Below are 21,641 nucleotides of genomic sequence, written 5' to 3' on the forward strand. Positions count from 1 at the left end.
CTCCACTTAATACAACAGATTTTTACTTATTATTTTTATTTTTTTTTCTTTATTATTCTTTTTTTTTTCTCCTTTTTTCTGGTTCCCTCTTATCCCTCTCATTATATCTCTTAGTCGACCATCACTTACAAGCAAATCATCTTATGCTTGTCTAAGATTTTCTTCCTCTTTTTTTTTTTTTCTTTGCATTTAGTAGGTCCCTACTCCCTTTTTTTGCCCCTTGAACTCTTCACCCCAAATCAGGCCCTCCATTATAGGCAGTTTTTGTTCCATTTAGCATAATATAATTCACAAGTCATCACGATATTTCCCTGAGGAGGGGAGAGGAGGGAAAGAGAAGAAAGAAAAAAGGAAGAAATAATAAATTATTACTGTTTTTTTTTTGTGGGGTGTTTTACCTTTTTTTTTTTTTTTTTTTTTTTTTTACTTTTTACTCTTTATTAATTCTAATTAGTGCTATCAACAAGACCACCCTCAGATGCCAATAAGAAAGAGGAAATCGAATATTATGGATACAAAAGAAAGAGAGGTAACACAAATAGATGTGGAAAAATCTATGGAGAAAAGACTTAACATATTGGAAGCCTTGGAGCTAAATGACAGAGAATTTAAAATAGAAATCTTAAAAATACTCAGAGATATACAAGAAAACACAGAAAGGCAATTTAGGGAGATCAGAAAACAACTCAATGAACACAAAGAATATATTACCAAGGAAATTGAAACTATAAAAACAAATCAAACAGAAATGAAAAACTCAATTCACGAGCTGGAAAACGAGGTAACAAGCTTAGCTAACAGAACAGCCCAGATAGAAGATAGGATTAGTGAAATAGAAGACAAACAACTTGAGGCACAACAGAGAGAAGAAGAAAGAGACTCAAAAATAATAAAAAACGAGAAAGCCCTACAGGAATTGTCCAACTCCATCAGAAAGAATAACATAAGAATAATAGGTATATCAGAGGGAGAAGAGAAAGAAAATGGAATGGAGAATATACTCAAACAAATAATAGACGAGAACTTCCCAAGCCTGTGGAAAGAACTAAAGCCTCTAATTCAAGAAGCAAACAGAACACCGAGTTTTCTTAACCCCAACAAACCCACTCCAAGGCACATCATAATAAAGATGACACAAACCAATGACAAAGAAAAAAATCTCAAGGCAGCCAGGGAAAAGAAGAGTACAACATATAAAGGAAGGCCTATTAGATTATCATCAGATTTCTCAGCAGAAACTCTACAAGCTAGAAGAGAGTGGACCCCAATATTTAAAGCCCTGAAAGAGAGGAACTTTCAGCCAAGAATACTATACCCATCAAAGCTATCCTTCAAGTACGAAGGAGATATAAAAACATTCACAAATACAGAAAAGCTGAGAGAATTTATCAGCAGAAAGCCCCCACTCCAGGAAATACTAAAGGGGGTTTTCCAACCAGATTCAAAGAACAAAAGAAAACAAAACCACAAGTAACAGCTCCACCAAGAACACAATAAAACCAAACTTAAACTGTGACAACAAAGGAAAAAAAAGGGGGGAGAGGATGGAGATTAACAGTAGCAAAGGACGATGAAGTGCAGAAATACTCATAAGATAGGGTACTACAATAAATATGGTAGGTACCCTTTTCATTACTTAATGGTAACCACCCTTGAAAAAACCACCACAAAAACACTTGACTTAAAAAAGGTAGCAACAGAGGAAAGAAGTATGGAACACAAACAAACAAAAACAAATGATAGAAAAACAAAAGAGAAGAATCAAACAAGATACAAAACTAACAGAAAGCAATTTACAAAATGGCAGTAGGGAACCCACAAGTGTCAATAATTACACTAAATGTAAATGGATTAAACTTACCAATAAAAAGACACAGAGTAGCAGAATGGATTAAAAAAGAAAATCCAACTATATGCTGCCTACAAGAAACACATCTAAGCAACAAGGATAAAAACAAATTCAAAGTGAAAGGCTGGAAAACAATACTCCAAGCAAACAACACCCAAAAAAAAGCAGGTGTAGCAATACTCATATCTAATAATGCTGACTACAAGACAGAAAAAGTACTCAGAGACAAAAAATGGTCATTTCATAATGATTAAGGGGAAGTTGAATCAAGAAGACATAACAAATCTTAATATATATGCACCAAACCAAGGAGCACCAAAATATATAAGACAGCTACTTATTGACCTTAAAACAAAAACTAACAAAAATACAATCATACTTGGAGACCTCAATGCACCGCTGACGGCTCTAGATCGGTCATCCAAACAGAGAATCAATAAAGATATAGTGGCCTTAAACGAAATACTAGAACACCTGGATATGATAGACATCTACAGGACACTTCATCCCAAAGCGACAGAGTATACATTTTTCTCTAGTGTACATGGAACATTCTCAAGAATTGACCATATGTTGGGCCACAAAGACAATATCAGCAAATTTAGAAAAATTGAAATTGTACCAAGCATATTTTCTGATCATAAAGCCTTGAAACTAGAATTCAACTGCAAAAAAGACGGGGAAAAACCCACAAAAATGTGGAAACTAAACAACATACTTCTAGAAAATGAATGGGTCAAAGAAGAAATAAGCGCAGAGATCAAAAGATATATACAGACAAATGAAAATGAAAATACGACATATCAGAATCTCTGGGATGCAGCAAAAGCAGTAATAAGAGGAAAGTTCATATCACTTCAGGCCTATATGAACAAACAAGAGAGAGCCCAAGTGAACCACTTAACTTCCCACCTTAAGGAACTAGAAAAAGAAGAACAAAGACAACCCAAAACCAGCAGAAGAAAGGAGATAATAAAAATCAGAGCAGAAATAAATGAAATAGAGAACAGAAAAACTATAGAAAAAATCAATAAAACAAGGAGCTGGTTCTTTGAAAAGATCAACAAAATTGACAAACCCTTGGCAAGACTCACCAAGGAAAAAAGGCACAGGACTCAAATAAATAAAATCCAAAATGAAAGAGGAGAGATCACCACAGACATCACAGATATACAAAGAATTATTGTAGAATACTATGAAAAATTATATGCCACCAAATACAACAATCTAGAAGAAATGGATAAATTCCTAGAACAATACAACCTTCCTAGACTGAGTCATGAAGAAGCAGAAAGCCTAAACAGACCAATCAGCAGGGAGGAAATAGAAAAAACTATTAAAAACCTCCCCAAAAATAAAAGTCCAGTCCCAGACGGTTATACTAGTGAATTCTATCAAACATTCAAAGAAGACTTGGTTCCTATTCTACTCAAAGTCTTCCAAAAAATTGAAGAAGAAGCAATACTTCCAAACACATTTTATGAGACCAACATAACCTTCATACCAAAACCTGGCAAGGATGGCACAAAGAAAGAAAACTACAGACCAATATCTCTAATGAATACAGATGCTAAAATACTAAACAAAATACTGGCAAACCGAATACAACAACATATTAAAAAAATAATACATCATGATCAAGTGGGATTCATCCCAGAATCTCAAGGATGGTTCAACATACGTAAAACGGTTAACGTAATACACGATATCAACAAAACAAAGAACAAAAACCACATGATCTTATCAATAGATGCAGAAAAGGCTTTTGATAAAATACAACACAATTTTATGTTTAAGACTCTCAACAAAATGGGTATAGAAGGAAAATATCTCAACATGATAAAGGCCATATATGATAAACCATCAGCCAACATCATATTAAACGGCATAAAACTGAGGACTTTCTACCTTAAATCAGGAACAAGACAGGGTTGTCCACTCTCTCCACTCTTATTTAACGTGGTGCTAGAAGTTCTGGCCAGAGCAATCAGACAAGACAAAGAAATAAAAGGCATCCATATCGGAAAAGAAGAAGTAAAGGTATCACTTTTTGCTGATGATATGATCCTATACATCGAAAACCCGAAGGACTCCACAAAAAGATTATTAGAAACAATAAACCAATACAGTAAGGTCGCAGGATACAAAATTAACATACAAAAGTCCATAGCCTTTCTATATGCCAACAATGAAATATTAGAAAACGAACTCAAAAAAATAATCCCCTTCACGATTGCAACAAAAAAAATAAAATACCTAGGAATAAACATAACAAAGAATGTAAAGAACCTATATAACGAAAACTACAAGGCATTATTAAGAGAAATAGAAAAAGACACAATGAGATGGAAAAATATTCCTTGTTCTTGGATAGGAAGAATAAATATAATTAAAATGGCCATATTACCCAAAGCAATATATAAATCTAATGCAATTCCTATCAAAATTCCTATGAGATTTTTTAAAGAAATGGAACAAAAAATCATCAGATTTATATGGAACTATAAAAAACCCCGAATAGCCAAAACATATCCTAAGGAAAAAGAATGAAGCTGGGGGCATTACAATACCTGACTTTAAACTATATTATAGGGCCACGATAATCAAAACAGCATGGTATTGGCAGAAAAATAGACACTCAGACCAATGGAACAGAATAGAAAGCCCAGAAATAAAACCACATATATATGGTCAAATAATCTTTGATAAAGGGGCCAACAACACACAATGGAGAAAAGAAAGCCTCTTCAACAAATGGTGTTGGGAAAACTGGAAAGCCACATGCAAAAGAATGAAACTCGACTATAGCCTGTCCCCGTGTACTAAAATTAATTCAAAATGGATCAAAGACCTAAATATAAGACCTGAAACAATAAAGTACATAGAAGAAGACATAGGTACTAAAATCATGGACCTGGGTTTTAAAGAACATTTTATGAACTTGACTCCAATGGCAAGAGAAGTGAAGGCAAAAATTAATGAATGGGACTACATCAGAATAAAAAGGTTTTGCTCAGCAAGAGAAACTGATATCAAAATAAACAGACAGCCAACTAAATGGGAAATGATATTTTCAAACAACAGCTCAGATAAGGGCCTAATATCCAAAATTTACAAAGAACTCATAAAACTCAACAACTAACAAACAAACAATCTAATAAAAAAATGGGAAGAGGACATGAACAGACACTTCTCCCAGGAAGAGATACAAATGGCCAACAGATATATGAAAAGATGCTCAGCTTCATTAGTTATTAGAGAAATGCAAATCAAAACTACAATGAGATACCACCTCACACCTGTTAGATTAGCTATTATCAACAAGACGGGTAATAGCAAATGTTGGAGAGGCTGCAGAGAAAAGGGAACTCTCATTCACTGTTGGTGGGACTGTAAAGTAGTACAACCATTATGGAGGAAAGTATGGTGGTTCCTCAAAAAACTGAAAATAGAACTACCTTATGACCCAGCAATCCCTCTACTGGGTACATATCCCAAAACCTCAGAAACATTGATACGTAAAGACACATGTAGCCCCATGTTCATTGCAGCACTATTCACAGTGGCCAAGACATGGAAACAACCAAAAAGCCCTTCAATAGAAGACTGGATAAAGAAGATGTGGCACATATACACTATGGAATACTACTCAGCCATAAGAAATGATGACATCAGATCATTTACAGCAAAATGGTGGGATCTTGATAACATTATACGGAGTGAAATAAGTAAATCAGAAAAAAACAAGAACTACATGATTCCATACATTGGTGGAACATAAAAACGAGACTAAGAGACATGGACAAGAGTGTGGTGGTTACCAGGGGTGGGGGGAGGGAGGACATGGGAGGGAGGGAGGGAGAGAGTTAGGGGGAGGGGGAGGGGCACAGAGAACTAGATAGAGGGTGGCGGAGGACAATCTGACTTTGGGCGAGGGGTATGCAACATAATTTAATGACAAAATAACCTAGACATGTTTTCTTTGAATATATGTACCCTGATTTATTAATGTCATCCCATTACCATTAATAAAAATTTATTAAAAAAAATGAATTGAATCTACTTATTTGACTAAGGCTAAATAAGAAGATGTGGTGTTTGCAAAGTCTATTGAAATCTGAAAAAAATGTTGTAGGAATATCTTCTCATATGTTTAGGTAATATGCTTAAGTATACTGAAGCTCGCCATGTTTAAGTACTTATTTATGATGTGATGTCCTAGAAGTTAAATTTATCTGCCTCACATTGTAAGTTTTAGAAAATCTTATTTTTTCTTTCTGTTTTTATAAAGAAACTCAACATGTTTTGTCTGTTTATGTAAAAGTATTTTTTAAAACTTTTAAGTAAAATGTAGATCTCAATATATTTGCCATGTGCTAGCTCTTTAATCTTCTTTTTCAGAGAAATCTGTTCATCCTTGTATTCCATGATGCTATTCCCTCCTGGTTTCTGCTTCTGATTCTTTCTTCACACTCTTCCTTATCCTCTTTTTCCCTAGGCCTTACAAGCCTCTATTTCCTTAGGGTTCTGCCTGTGGCAATTTTGTCTTCTCATTCAATATATTTATGCAGTGTAATTCTTTCTCTTCTCATAACTTGATATATCTCAGTGACTTCTGAGTTTTTCTCCATTCTAGATTTCCCTGCTGACATAGATGCCCTATCTCTGCCTTAAATTCAGAATGTGCAAGTCCATAGGTGTTAGAGATGACAGCTGTTGCCTGCTGTTTCCATGCATAGTTCCTGCTGAATAAGTACCATTTAGAGATGGTCTTTGAACTAAGGTGGCTTGCATTTAAATCTGGTTCTGCCACTTAATATCACATGATTTTAGGTAAGTCAGTTAAATTCTTAGGCCTTGGCTTCTCTTTTTCAAATGGGATGATAATGCCTATTTTTGAAGGACTGTGAGAATTCAATAATATATTATTAACAGGAGACTTGTTGCATAAAAGGCACCAGTAAATGGTGACTATAGTTTGTACTATAGGGTGACCTCTTCCAAGAACTGATAGACCAGGGATGGACATTTGACAAGAGTAACCAGTTCATTGGTATGTATTTTAAATTGGCCTGATTTGAAATGATGACCCAGGGACTGAAGAAATCCAGTTGGTGATAGCTGACAGCTCATGTGGCATTGGGACTCAGAATAGCCACCAAATTCATGAGTGACCTGGAGTTATGAGGGATTAGAAACTCTAAGGTAATCAGACAGAAAGAAGAGAATGAAACAGACATGCAGAGAGACACTAGCCCCTGAGAGAAGACCAGGTTCAAGATGGCTTTCCATTTACAGTTCTGATGAGACCAACCTGTACTGCAGTTTAGGAGATGATGGTGTCCCTAGAGTAAAATCACCCTTTATTTTGAATTAACTTGCATTCTCTATGCCAGTGAAAGTCATCACCAGCCACCCATGTTCTCTGTCTCATCACCCATACCTAGTTAATCATCGTCTTACTAATTCTGCCTCCAAATAACTCTTTAAAAATATGCCTCTTTTCTTCTTCTTATATTGCCATGAATGCCATTTATTTTGCCTTGATTTCTGTAATTAGGTCCTACCTTGTCACCCTGATGTAGTCTACAGTCCACCCACTACATTGGAGTTTTATAAAATGCAGATAAAGTGTATCTCTCTTGTATAGAAACTCCATCAGCAAATTCTCATTGTCATTGTTTTTATATTGTATTCTGTGGACCTACCGCAGAGCCTACTATGGGAAAAGGAGATGCAGAAAGAGGGAGGAAAAACAGGTGAGGCTGTGGACAGTTCTGCTTTGATATGTTCTTAGGCATCCAAATGAGAGTTATTAAAAAAAAAGATGTAATTATTGACAAAATAGGTTTAAGTTCCTAGGACATAAAATAAAGTCCAGATGTTTTAGTGTTTCATGCAAGGCCTTTCATAATCGATTCCTGGCTACTATTTTAACTTTTTTTTAAGTCTGTCACTTCCCAACATGCTTTCTTCTCATCTAGAACTTCCAGTTCTCTGAACACAGCAGTTAGTTTTACTTCCATGGGCCTTGACCTATGCTGTTCCCTATGCCTCAAAGGCTTTTTTCCTTGCCTGTTTGCCTAACAACATCAACCAAGAATCTATTCAAACAGTACCTACTACAGTTGTTTTTCCCCAAGTGGAATTTGTTGTTTCTCTCATGCTCATAGAATGTCTTTATAGAATTTTGCTATAGGTCTTGCCTCATTGTGTTATAGTTATTTGTTTATATTATCTTTTCACTACATAGACTCAGAGTTCCTTGAGAATAGGAACTATGTCTTACTCAGTTTTCATAATTCATCAGCTAACACTGCTCATATCACACACAAAAAGTCTGTCAAATGAATAAGCCAACTCATTGGGACATCTGCCAACTCAAAGCTTATTTCCAAAGTTAAACTTCTCTTTAATTTAGTTACTGTAAAATTAGTTGCCTTGTTTCATCCAATGGAATGTGAAATTTGTTCTGTAATTAGAGCAGGTAAATAAATCCAATGCTTCATTGAATGAGTGAATGTTCAGAGTGTTTATTTTTATGTTTGATCCGAAACTTTTAGAGTATTTACTAGCTTTATGACTGGGTGTTTTTTAACCCTTCTATATTTCTATTTCCTCATCTGTAAAATGGGCTATCTTAAGACTGTTGTTAGGATATGTTAAACTTAGTGTAACAGTTAGTGCTTGGCACACACAAAGGTTAGCTGTTAATACTTTGAAGTGACAAGATGGAGAGAGAATCTGTTTATACCTATCACATATTCACAAAAAATCTTAAAAGGTTTTTTTGGCATCATAAATGCTTTGTTGGGGATGAGGCAAAGTATAAATACAAATTAATTAAAATATAAAGGTTTCAGGTCTTAAAGAATCTCTTTATTCTTTTGACTTTTTTTTAGAACTGGAATGATTATAGTCACCAAGCGTTTGTCTGTGATCATCTGTCAGATCTCCTTGAGCTGCTTTTAGATCCAGAACAACTCACTGCCTCCTTTCACTCAACTAATAGTAGTCTAGTCTCTAGAGAAGCTGTGGTGGCACTCAGCTTTCTTATTGAAGGTACAGTGAAGAGAGCCAGGAAGATATATCCACTTCATGAACTTGCCCTGTGGCAACCACTACATGCAGAAAGTGGCTTCTCAAAGATCTCTAAGACCTTTTCTTTCTACAAGCTGGAAGCTTGGTTACGAGCCTGTTTGACTGGGAATCCATTTGGTACCTCTGCTTGCCTCAAGTCTGGAAAGAAATTGGCTTGGGCTCACCAAGGTATTTAACATTTAATCTGTATTAAATTGAATGACAAGTTAGGGAACCTGGTGGTAATTTGTGATTATTAATAATCACACATCTTCTGTAGAAGACCTAAAAAATACTGCTACTATAGAAGAGACCAGGGAACATGTTTTTTGTGTATGTATGCCTTTTTCTCTCAAGGCAGCAAGAGTCTCAGAGAATTGATTTTTTAGTTCAGATCATTTTGATTTCAGTTTAACAGAAACTCCAACTTCAGTTAGTCCTCTTTTTGCTCTGCTTTTCTCTTTTTGACTCCTTCCTCTAATTCTCATAGGCTCATCTGCTTGAGGATTTCCTATTTGCTATGCACCACAGCAGAATGTGGCCATTCCATATACAACCTCAGAGAGGTGTCCTTTTTAACTCCATAGTCAACAAGCAGATTAGATACTTATAAATTGGAAATTTAAATTTTTTATAGAGAGCCTCTGGCTTTGGGTGCATTAGTTATTTATTCTCAATAGTCCAATTAAGGCTAAAGGGATAGGTTTGGATGCTATATGAGTTTTGGGGGCCCAGGTATAAGTTTTAAGAGAAGTAGGCGACTATACTGAGGCAAATGCCAGGCAAAATTAATGAAAAAACACCTAGAATATACTTTCATAATCTCTGAATTTCAGAGATAAAGAAAAAATAAGTTCTGTGCAAATGTAAGAAAATAAATCAGTTTTGTATAAAATTTTTCTAATGCTTAAAAACAGAAAATGATTGATCAACACCTACAGAATCTTGAGCAGAAACATAGTGATCACAGAATTCTATATCCAACTAAACTATTGCTCTAGTATGAGATCAAAGATCTCAGATATGTATCTAACTCTTGATGTTGATGAAAGAATATAGGTTCAAGTAAATTTTTAGACATTAAGGTAGGCACTAGTTGGGGAAAAAAAGGATATCTAAACTGTTATGATTATACTAAGATGTTAACAGTGGTAGATAGTGGGATAGCAAGTAATTTTTATCTTTTACCAGTAGTATTTAAAATTTTTCTGCAACAACCATGTTTTATTTATCTTACATATGATAATAATAAGAATTACTTTAAAAGAAGAAGAATACCGTACTCAAGTGATTGTTTCACATTTGGCCAGTCTTCTTTGCAAGGGTGTCCTGATGGCATGCAGGACAGTCCAGTCTGAGAAGCCAGTCACACAGAGGGGGACTCTATTAGGAGGGCAGCCTGCACAGGTTTGTTTCCTGTCAGCTGGGCAAGGCACTGTGTTTGAGAAAAAGATATGTTTTCAGTAATGATCTTGAGAGTAAAGACATAAACCAAAAAAGAATTCATGGAATGAAGTGGTAAATAATTTAGAAGGTGTTTTGAATTGGTCTACGGCAATTTGAAGTGATTATTTAAGGATAGGGATTATAAATTAAGGTATTTTGGAGAACATATTTGAGTTGGCCCAGCTCTCCAACTTACCAGCCATATAGCCTTAGGCACATTACTTAATTTGGAGGGTAGACATGAAAAATAACTTAGCCCTGTTTAGGCAATTCTGAATAGATTGTAGGTTTAAAAATTTTTTATAACGGAAAATTATGAAATATTGCAAATATACAGAAAAGTATAAATAATAGTATAGCAAACACTTCTTTTGCCCAATACCTAGCTCTAACATTTTTTAAACCTCACATGTATCTAATTTTAGACATGTACATGTAGATATGTGTAACATCATATGGTTGTTGTTTCTTTCATTTGAAACTATCTCATTTATTTATTTATTTTTCTTAAATAGTTGAAGGGACGACCAAAAGAGCTAAGATTGCTTGTAACACTCATGTGGCCCCTAGGATGCACCGCATGGTGTTGATGAGCCAGGTTTACAAGCAGACATTGGCCAAGAGCTCAGATACTCTGGTGGGAGCACATGTGAAGATTCATCGTTGCAACAAATCTTTTATATATCTGCTCTCTCCCTTACGGTGAGCACACTCTTAATAGTGTTCCAACATTTTGACATTTTCTTCGGACTAGGGTTGATTTTTTTTTTTTACATTAAAGAATAATTTTGTAGTCAAATATTTTTTACCTTATTCTCATTCACAGGTATTTACCTCAGTTTTTCATTTTTCAGATCTGTGACAATTGAGAAGTGCAGAAATAGCACCTTTGTCCTCGGCCCTGTGCAGACTGTGCTTCACCTCCACAGCTGTGACAACGTTAAAGTCATTGCTGTTTGTCATCGTTTGTCCATCTCTTCTACAACAGGCTGCATCTTTCACATTCTGACACCTACACGTCCACTTATTCTCTCTGGGAACCACACAGTGACTTTTGCCCCTTTTCATACCCATTACCCAATGTTGGAGGACCATATGGCCAGAACTGGCCTTGCTACAGTGCCCAACTATTGGGATCATCCAATGATCGTGTGCAGAGAGAACAGAGATGCAAATGTCTTCCGACTCTTACCACCTTGTGAATTCTATGTGTTTGTTATTCCCTTTGAAATGGAAGGGGACACAACAGAGATACCTGGGGGTCTCCCGTCTGCCTATCAGAAAGCCCTGGGTCAAAGAGAACAGAAGATACAGATCTGGCAGAAAACTGTGAAGGAGGCTTGTTTGACAAAGTAAGTCTTTTCTGGAAGTAATAATTTGTCTTTTATGTAAAACTCCATGGAAAGCAAATTAATCAGCACATATTTATAGCTGTGCTAAAGTAATAAAAATATATATAATATGTCTTTAGTTAAGGCTTGTGTTTCAAGCTAGTATTTCAAGCACTCTCTGGTTAGTGAGATGAGAGTGAATGGATACTCAAGTATTAGATGCCCTTTTTCTTTTTTTTTTCCTTTTTTTTGTATTTTTCTGAAGCTAGAAATGGGGAGAGACAGTCAGACAGACTCCCGCATGTGCCCGACCGGGATCCACCCGGCACGCCCACCAGGGGCAACGCTCTACCCACCAGGGGGCGATGCTCTGCCCCTCCGGGGCGTCGCTCTGCCGTGACCAGAGCCACTCTAGCGCCTGGGGCAGAGGCCAAGGAGCCATCCCCAGCGCCCGGGCCATCTTTGCTCCAATGGAGCCTTGGCTGTGGGAGGGGAAGAGAGAGACAGAGAGGAAGGAGGGGGTGGGGGTGGAGAAGCAAATGGGCGCTTCTCCTATGTGCCCTGGCCGGGAATCAAACCCTGGTCCCCCGCACGCCAGGCCGACGCTCTACCGCTGAGCCAACCGGCCAGGGCCTAGACGCCCTTTTTCAAAGAAGCTTAAGTTTAGTTGGCAGATATAAAACTTACATGAATGAAAGATTATTTACAGAACATGCCATATAATCTTTTACTTAATCTTATTGCTTTTAGTTTTTAATTTACTCTTCTATACTACGCTGGTGATTCTCAAACTTGGTCATGCATCAGAATCATTCAAGGGGCTTGTTAAAAATACAGATTTCCTGGCTCCACCACTCCACAGACAGATTTCTCATGCAAGTCCATGAACTAGTGCCAGCTCTGGTCAAAGCTTTCTCTGCTTTATACAGTGTTTTCAAATAAAGCTGAATTTAGTCAATTTAAAATATTGGTTTGTAGCCTGAGATTATTTCCTTCCTACTTTTAAATACTAAAATACCTTATTTTTAATAATATGCTCTGATAGTAGATAGTTGTTGTTTATTATGTCCACATAATTTTATTTTAAGAATATTGTCTTTGACTTCTAGATGCCATGGACACACTACCTGGTTTATAGTAATTCAGAAAATATCCATGTGGTAGTTAGGCAAGATTAATGGAAGAAGTAGAATTTATGTTGGACCTTGAAGAATGAGCCCGGTTAGGATAGGAAGTGAGGACTGAGCACAATACTTTCAATAGCACTAGAAAGGCAGGTGTGGAAGCAGAAGCAGACCTTAGGTTTCATGGAAATCTGTTGCTGAAACAGGAATCTGGGTATGGGACAGTGTATTTAAGCTTGGATGGTAGATTGAGCCAGGTTATATAGAATATTGAATGTCAAGCGATAAAAGTTAGGCTTTAGTGGAATTAAGCAATAGGAGCCAGTAAAGGGTTTTGAACAATGAGCAAAAAGCTGTTTCATATATTCAGGAATATTTATAGAATGTGTACAGTATGCAGACTACTTTATTAGATGCTATGGCAGATTTCAAAATGTGTAAGGTGCCCTGGCCGGTTGGCTCAGTTGGTAGAGCGTCAGCCTGGCGTGCAGGCGTCCAAGTTCGATTCCTGGCCAGGGCACACAGGAGAAGCGCCCATCTGCTTCTCCACCCCTCCCCCTCTCCTTCCTCTCTGTCTCTCTCTTCCCCTCCCGCAGCCAAGGCTCCATGGAGCAAAGTTTTCCCGGGCGCTGAGGATGGCTCCATGGCCTCTGCCTCAGGCGCTAGAATGGCTCTGGTTGCAACAGAGCAACGCCCCAGATGGGCAGAGCATCCCCCCGGTGGGCATGCCGGGTGGATCCTGGTCGGGTGCATGCAGGAGTCTGTCTGACTGCCTCCCCGTTTCCAACTTCAGAAAAATACAAATAAATAAATAAATAAATAAATAAATAAATAAAATAAAATGTGTAAGGTGATTGACATATATGAAGATCCTCTGGTTAGCAAGATTTAAAAGAGGGAAGTCAGGGTGACACTGCAGTGGTCTAGACTAGGAAACTAGACTAGAGTGGAGAGAAAGGGGGTGGAGACCAGAAGTACTTTGACCTGAGGCAGGATTCGGTGTAAGATTTTGTGAAGAACACAAGAAAATTGAAGGTGACTCCAAAAATTGAAGCCTAATTTAGGAACTTTTGATTAATCAATTTTCTTCTGGAAAGATTAGCATATACATCTTAAAAATAGTGGACACTGAGAATAATTATTGTTTGTACAAGTATTTTGGTATCTAATCAAATTTTGTTAGCAACATTAGGGAAGGAACATAAGGAAATACAGTACCAAAAGAGGGAAGGGTTGCTTCCTCTACAACATGACAACATTGTCCACTTGAGAACTGTAGCTGGTTTGAGAAAAAGGTATTAAGTTCTTTTTGGGGATCTTTACAATTATTGCCACGTTCTAATAATATCTTGATCATATGACCCTTTTCCTTAGGACAAAAAAACTTTTTAATTGGATTTCATTTCTGGTCATTCTTCTGGAAAGTGGCAGCCATTCTAAACTTTTTATTTCTGATGACTCAGACTGCTGTTTGATGTATGAATAAAAATGCTTATTTTAACTAGATGTTAGTTTCATCAGATTTCAAGATTAGTGTTCTTTGGATAGCTGTGTCTATATTGTCTTGGAGAATACTCAGACTCAGGAGTTAGTACTGACCATGCTACTTTACTATGTGATGTAAGTCTGTCATATAACTTCTCTGGCTTTAAATTATATCATATATAAAGTATAAGTATATTCTCCACCTGATGTAATTGATATGAAGGCTTAATAAGTAATGTGTGTGTGAGAGAGACACTGTGTGTAGTGGTAGGTGCTGTACTGTGTTTGTGAGACACATCCTCTGGGTAAGTTTACCCAGAATATTTGAGACCTGATGTGTTAGAATGAAATTTATTATAAGATAAATACTAATTGAAAAAAGACTTGATCTAGCCATAGTATTTTCTGGCTGCATTCTTGTGGCTTTGTTCCCATCACATGGATTAAGGAATGAAATACAGGGTGGGGCAAAAGTAAGTTTACAGTTGTTCAGCCCTGGCCAATAGCTAAGTGCATAGAATATGAGCCCAATGTATGGACGTCCTAGGTTCAATTCCCAGTCAGGACACACAAGAGAAGTGACCATCTGCTTCCCCACCCCTCCCTCTCCTTCTCTACTTCTTCCCTTCCTGCAGCCAGTGGCTCGATTGGTTTGAGCATGGCCCTGGGTGCTGAGGATAGCTTAGTTGGTCAGAGCACGTCAGCCTCAGGTGCTAAAAATAGTTCAGTACTCAAGCATTGGCCCAAGACAGGTTGCCCAGAAGATCCCGGTTAGGGCTCATGCAGGAGTCTGCCTCACTATCTCCCCTACTCTCAAAAAAAAAAAAGTTTAGAGTTGTTCATATGGAAAACAATACAATAATAAATAATAATACAAGAATAAACTGTTTCATGTACTCACAACTGTAAACCTACTTTTGCCCCACCCTGTGCATATATATATAATTACATAATTGCATTTAGACTCTTTAAAACAGTCACTACCTCCCTCCCCTAAAATATAAAAATTACTAACAGTTACAAATCATGCTTTATCTTGGAATTCATTGTGAGAATGCTATCTTTTACAAACATTCTACCTGGTTTGTATCTCATGAACTGACCCACCAAGACATTAATATTACAGATCAGTCATTTTTGGTTTAACATATCATAGAATAATGATGATGACTATAGAACAGGTAATATGTATTAAGCATTTACTATGTAACAAGTACTGTTTTAAGCACATTCTATGTATCATTTATTCTTCATAACAATACCCTGTTACAGAAAAGGAAACTGAGGAACAAAGAGGTTAAGTAATTTACCCAAAGTAGTTTACAGAAGCTGGGATTCACAGCTAGTCAGCCTGGTTCCAGAACCTGGGTTCTTAATGTCTTTATTATTTCCTAGGAACTGTTGTTATATCTAATATATAATTATAATGATGTTATAAAAAATGATCATTGGAAAAGTAGCCTCTTAAAGCAATTCCGTTGTTTGAATGCTCTTCATATTTAGATGCTTAGATTTTCCTTACACATGCAAAAAGCATATACATATGGGCAGTCTGGAATGTGTCGAGTGTTTAATAAATGTTGACTCTGAATCATTGTGTATTCACTAAAAACGAGGAAAAGCACTCAATTCAATTTTGGGAAAATAGGAAAACAGAAGAATAATTGAGCAGTTTGAAAATAAACTACCAACAGGGTCCTTTAAAAGTGATTAGGTTGTGTCACTGCTCTGACCCTTCTAATGGCTTCCCATCATATTTAGAATAAAATCTGAAACCTTTATCATACCTACCAGGCCCTCCTGATTCATTTCCTGCTGTTCTTTTCCTCATTTACTTCCCTCTGCCATACTACAACCTTCTTGCTATTACTTAGTCATTGTCCTCTGCCCACGATCACCAGGAACATACATGCAGTACAAAGTTGTGTTTTATTACTCTTTGCAAGTAGGGAGAGAATTTTGTTTCATCTCAGGAAAGGGGTGTTAAAAAGAACTTATAATTGAATTTTGGCTTATGATTAGATGATTTGGGGGAAGATTCTAGGAATCAAGGCTTTGTTGTGGGTTGGATGTTATCTGGAAGCAAGAGTAATTATATGATTTGGCATCTTAGTAATTTTTATATTAAAGGGAGGAGGAATAAAGTGGAGCCAAAACTATAATCGTAAAGAAGTAGCAGTTAATCATTGGCCAGGAAAGCATGATGTTATTTTTGTGGTTTAGACTACAAAAGATGTTTTTGTTTTTTTGTCTAGATTATGGAGTAGTTTTATTCTTGCCATGATCTATTATCAAACCAGAGTGGCCTTTCTAATGTTGGTCTTCTACGGGATTGTTTATGTTCAATAGGCAAACACAGCCAGGCCCAACTGTAACAACACTAAGGCCTAGCTGATAGTATTAGGCTGGTCCTGGCTGTCAGAGCTGATCTTCTCTTCTCTTGAACATATTAAATATGCTGTCACTTTAGAGCCTTTGTACTTTTTGTTTCCTCTGCCTGGAATGTTCTCCAGATATTTAGTTTGCTTAATCCATCTGCTTATCTTAGAGAAGCTTTCTCTGTTCATTCTTTTTCTAAAATAGCATTTCCAGTACTCTGCTGTATTTTTCTTGAAGGCACTTACAACTACTTAAGTTCATATCATATATTTTATTTATTACCTAACTTTCCTACTAGAATATATAGTCCACAAGAAACATAGGCCACATATACATAGATCATAGTGCGAATGGTGCCCTCTAGAGTCGTATAGTGCAGACCTACGGGGCAGGAGCCTTGTCTCTTCCTCTTTCTTTGCACATTTGTCCCTGTAAGTCGGAATACTACCCAGCATCACTTGGTCCTTGGTAAATATAGATTGAGTAAATAACCACAGTAGACCAAAATATGTGATTGTTGATAAGTCTTTACGAAGAGGGTGTTGTATCTAACCAAATTTATTTTTTTGGATAGTGGTCCAGTGTACAAAATTGAACAGAACAGTTATTTGGACAGAACAAATGGATAACTAGAAATAATTTAATATTCATTCCATTAAAGTATTTTATAATTACTTGGAGTTAAATGAATATGAATTAGTGTTTTTACATTCTTTTCTTCTCAACTGCAACTTTAGGGATCAAAGGAAGCAGTTCCAGATGCTTGTGGAGAATAAGTTTTATGAATGGTTGATTAATACAGGACATCTCCAACAGCTGGATAGCCTTGTGCCCCATGTAGCAGGTTCCAAACAAGCAGCAGGATAAGACTCCTACATCAAAACACTGGTAGGCATTTATAATGCAGACCACTTAAATTACTTTGGGGAAATGTTACAAGCATATAAAAAACTGCACAGAATATTATATTATAAGCTGTTAACTAAATTTTTTCACCACCCCCACCAGTGTATACAGACTTTTACATACCCATGTTTGCCACAGGTTATAGTGAGAAGACCAACCAAAATATTTAGGTGGAACCTACAGAATTATGGGTAAACATAATGGTCAAGTTGAGTTATTACCTCTTGCCTGGCACAATATGTACCATCCAAAGATACTATTTTCCCCATAAATAGTTTTAAGTTTTATCCCCCTTTATAACACATTTCTCTTTCCCATCAACCTACACACAAACCAACTGATAAATTAGCTGGTCTTTGTTAATTGCACATGAGGATTAGTAAGTTACCAGAATTAATCCAAATGAAATTTTGAATACTGGACTTTAGGAGATCACAGATTTAGTGCAGGAGAACATAAACAAATTTAATGGAAATTATTTAATCCACATATATAGTTTCTTTTATAATAGGAATTTACTTCTCCATTTTTAAAGATTAACAAAGGAAATAAATAGGTAGAAAAATACAAACACCCAAAGATGCTCACGTTCACTTAAAATTAAAGAAGCATAGGAGTCTGGGCTGTGGTGGCGCAGTGGATAAAGCGTCGACCTAGAACACTGAGGTCGCAGGTTCGAAACCCTGGGCTTGCCCAGTCAAGGCACATATGGAAGTTGATGCTTCCTGCTCCTCCCCCCTTTCTCTCTCTCTCCCTCTCTCTCTCTCTCCCCCCCTCTCTCTCTTTTTCTCTCTCCTCTCTAAAAATGAATAAAGTTAAAAAAAATAAAATAATAAAATAAGCGTAGGATACTATTATTTATCTATCAGATTGACAAGGATCAAAAACTGATGGTATACAACACCGGCAAGACGTTTTACTTACCACTTAGGAAAGTGTCAATTTGTGCAGCCTTTTTGGAGGATAGTTTGACAAGTTAAAAATACACATATTCTTTGACTTAGCAGTTTTACTTCATAGATTTTCTTATAGATGCATTCATGTATGGAAGGTCTCTGTAAAAAAATATGTTTATTGCAACATTGTTTGAAATAGCTGTAGATTGGAAACAACCCAGATGCTTCTCAACAGAGAGCTGGTGCCTAATGAACTGACACATTCATGTCATGGAATGCATCTTGAAAAAGAATGAGGTATATCTGAATGTGCTGATACTGAATGATCACTGAGCCAGGGGTGGGAGGTGTGGGATGAATGTGCAAAATGTTCCCTGTGTGTTTGAAAGAAGAGAGGGATTATCGCACATATTTATATGCTAATTATATGCTTTAAAATTTCTGGAAAAATATAAAGAAACTGTTAATAGTATTTGTCTTTGAGAAATGAGATTGGCTGTCTAGATGGGAAAAATCTTATTTTTAATTTTTATTGAGATATAATTCACTTACCATTAAAATCACCTTTCTGAAGTTAAGAATTCAGCAGTTTATAGTATATTCACAAATTTGTGCAACCATCACTCTTAACAAATCCAGACCATTTCATCACCCTAAAAATAAACCCCATACATAGACAGTCACTCCCTAATCCTCCAACTGTGGATATCTCCTCTTTTCCCAGTACTTGGCAATTACTAATCTTCCTGTCTCTTAATCTGTCAACTCTGGACATTTCATATAAATGAAATCACATCACATGTGGCCATTGTGTGTGATTTCTTTCACTTAGCATAATGTTTTCAAGGTTCATCCAAGTAGCATGTGTTGATATGTCATGCCTTTTTATGACTGGATGATATTCCATTGTATGGCTATACCACTCTTTGTTCATATCTTCATCAGTTGATGGACATTTGAGTTGTTTCCACTTTTTAGCTATTGTGAATAAGGATGTTACGGACCTTTGTGTACCAGTTTTTGTGTAGACATGTTTTTATTTTTCTTGGGTATATATACCTTGGAGTAGAAGGTAGTATGTTTAACTTTTGACTAACTGCTCAACTGTTCTCCAAAGCTCTGTACTTACTCTTTATTGTTTACTTTATATATTGTTTATATTTTAAAAGTATTAATTTTTATTAAAAAGGATTTTTACAGTATTTAGTTAGTAAATGCTAAGATTAAGAATTGGAAATCTGAGCCCTGGCCAGTTTGCTCAGTGGTAGAACATTGGCCCAAAGTGTGAATGTCCTGGGTTCGATTCGCAGTCAGGGCACACAGGAGAAGCAATCATCTGCTTCTCCACTCCTCCCTCTCTCACTTCTCTCTCTCTCTCTCTTTTTCTCTCTCTCTCCCCCCACATCTCTCTCTCTCTCTCTTTTCCTCTCTCCCTTTCTCTCTCTCTCCCGCTTCCCTCTCCTGTAGCCATGGCTCTGATTGGAGTGAGTTGGCCTCAGGCTCTGAGGATGGCTCCATGGCCTCTGCCTCATACACAAAGAACTAGGTTGCTGAGCCATCAAGCAACACCCCAGATGGGTAGAGCATCACCCCCTAGTGGGCTTGCCTGGTGGATCCCAGTCAGGGCGCATTCAAGAGTCTGTCTCTGCCTCCCCTACTCTCACTGACTATAAAAAAAAATTGGAAATCTGGCCCTGGCTGGTTAGCTCAGTTGGTTAAGAACATCGTCTGGAAATGACAAGGTTGTGGGTTCCATTCCCAGTCAGTGCACTTGGGAAGCAGCCAAAGAATGTGGGAGTCTGCTTCACTATCTCCTCTTCTCTCACCTAAAAAGAAGAATGCACAACTGAGTAGAACAACAAACTAATGCTTCCCTTCCCCTATACCTTCTCTTCTCTCTTCCTTCCTCTTTCTGTCTCTCTAGTAAAAATTAAAACCTGGCCAGATAGCTCAGTTTGTTGGAGCACCGTCAGGTAGCATGGAGGTTGCCGGTTCGATTCCCTGTCAGGGCACAGACAGGAGCAGCTCGATGTTCCTGTCTCTCTCTCCCTGACTCTCTCTCAGAAAAAAAGTATTGGAAATCTGATGAAGATTATAAAGAAATGCAGACTATAGTAGGGGTAAAATTTTAAACTAATCACCATAACCTGCCAATATTTATGGTTGCTGTATATACTTCTTTTATTATGAACAAAGATCTTCCTCAGGAAAAAAGGAATGTAGTTAACTTCAAACTTTATGTATTTTATTACTCCTAATTATCATCTGACCTTGATAATTTATGTGATTTTTTAATTATTAAAATTTTTTAATTTTTAATAATTATTTGCATGAAGGCAATAGAAAATGAACTTAATTTTAATTTTTTTTTAATCTTCAGGGCCCTGGAAACATGAGAATGAATGGAAGATGACCTATGTCTTGAAACTAAATTGGGAAGGTGCTCTTGCTGCTTGAAAGACTTTGGGGCTTTTTCTTCCTATTTTAGACCTTTCCTTGATTTCCATTCTATACTCATTTGTTACTGTTTCAGTTGAATTTTAGGTAAACTTCTGACTATCATATGAATGTACTATTTATAGAACAATAGAAGATTCATTTTTGTGATGCCAAAATGGAAAAGTTGATGAAGCCAGTCCCATTGTATATATGTTAATATTAAAGTGATTGTAGATTTACAAGTTATCTTCACATTTTAATTTGTGTGATAAAAGGGTTTCATCCTTTCTGGAGTTAAAGTTTTATAGTTCTTTGTAACTATTTAAAAGGAATTTGCTACTCTTTTCAAAAATAATTGGAAAGTATGATTGTTGGTATATAAATATAGCAGAGATAGTTTTATACAAAGATATTTTAGTCCTTAACATATGAAATTGTAAAATCTTTATTTTTCATTTTTGGCTTCAGATTTTCAATAAACAAGCTCTAAAAAAGTAATTTTCTTCTTTTGATGAAAAGATAAAAGCTTCACTTTACTTAGAAAAAGTTTCCAATGTTATTCTTGATGTTAAATCAAAATAATTTTATATTTGGAAAAGCTGTGTTCTTTAAGATAACATAAAACAGTTATCAAATTAGTAAAATGAACCTGGTTGCTGATAAATGTTTCATATGCTCACAGATCATTTAATTAGTAACTGTATCA

General features: G+C 36.5%; 1 protein-coding gene across 5 annotated transcripts in view; it reads left to right on the forward strand.

Moving 5' to 3' along the window:
* The window catches only part of TBCCD1 (TBCC domain containing 1), a 42,067-nt gene extending 20,634 nt beyond the window's left edge, over window positions 1-21,433 (forward strand). For all 5 annotated transcript variants that reach the window (XM_066347590.1, XM_066347591.1, XM_066347588.1 and 2 more), the window contains 5 exons: window positions 8,752-9,118; window positions 10,891-11,077; window positions 11,230-11,727; window positions 17,432-17,582; window positions 20,877-21,433. In XM_066347590.1, the coding sequence (XP_066203687.1) occupies window positions 8,752-9,118; window positions 10,891-11,077; window positions 11,230-11,727; window positions 17,432-17,561 (1,182 nt within the window). In that variant the 3' untranslated portion in view covers window positions 17,562-17,582; window positions 20,877-21,433. The remainder of the gene's footprint in view (window positions 1-8,751; window positions 9,119-10,890; window positions 11,078-11,229; window positions 11,728-17,431; window positions 17,583-20,876) is intronic.
* The last annotated feature ends 208 nt before the right edge of the window (window positions 21,434-21,641 follow it).

Source organism: Saccopteryx leptura, chromosome 8 (assembly GCF_036850995.1).
Source record: "Saccopteryx leptura isolate mSacLep1 chromosome 8, mSacLep1_pri_phased_curated, whole genome shotgun sequence".
NCBI lineage: Eukaryota > Metazoa > Chordata > Mammalia > Chiroptera > Emballonuridae > Saccopteryx > Saccopteryx leptura.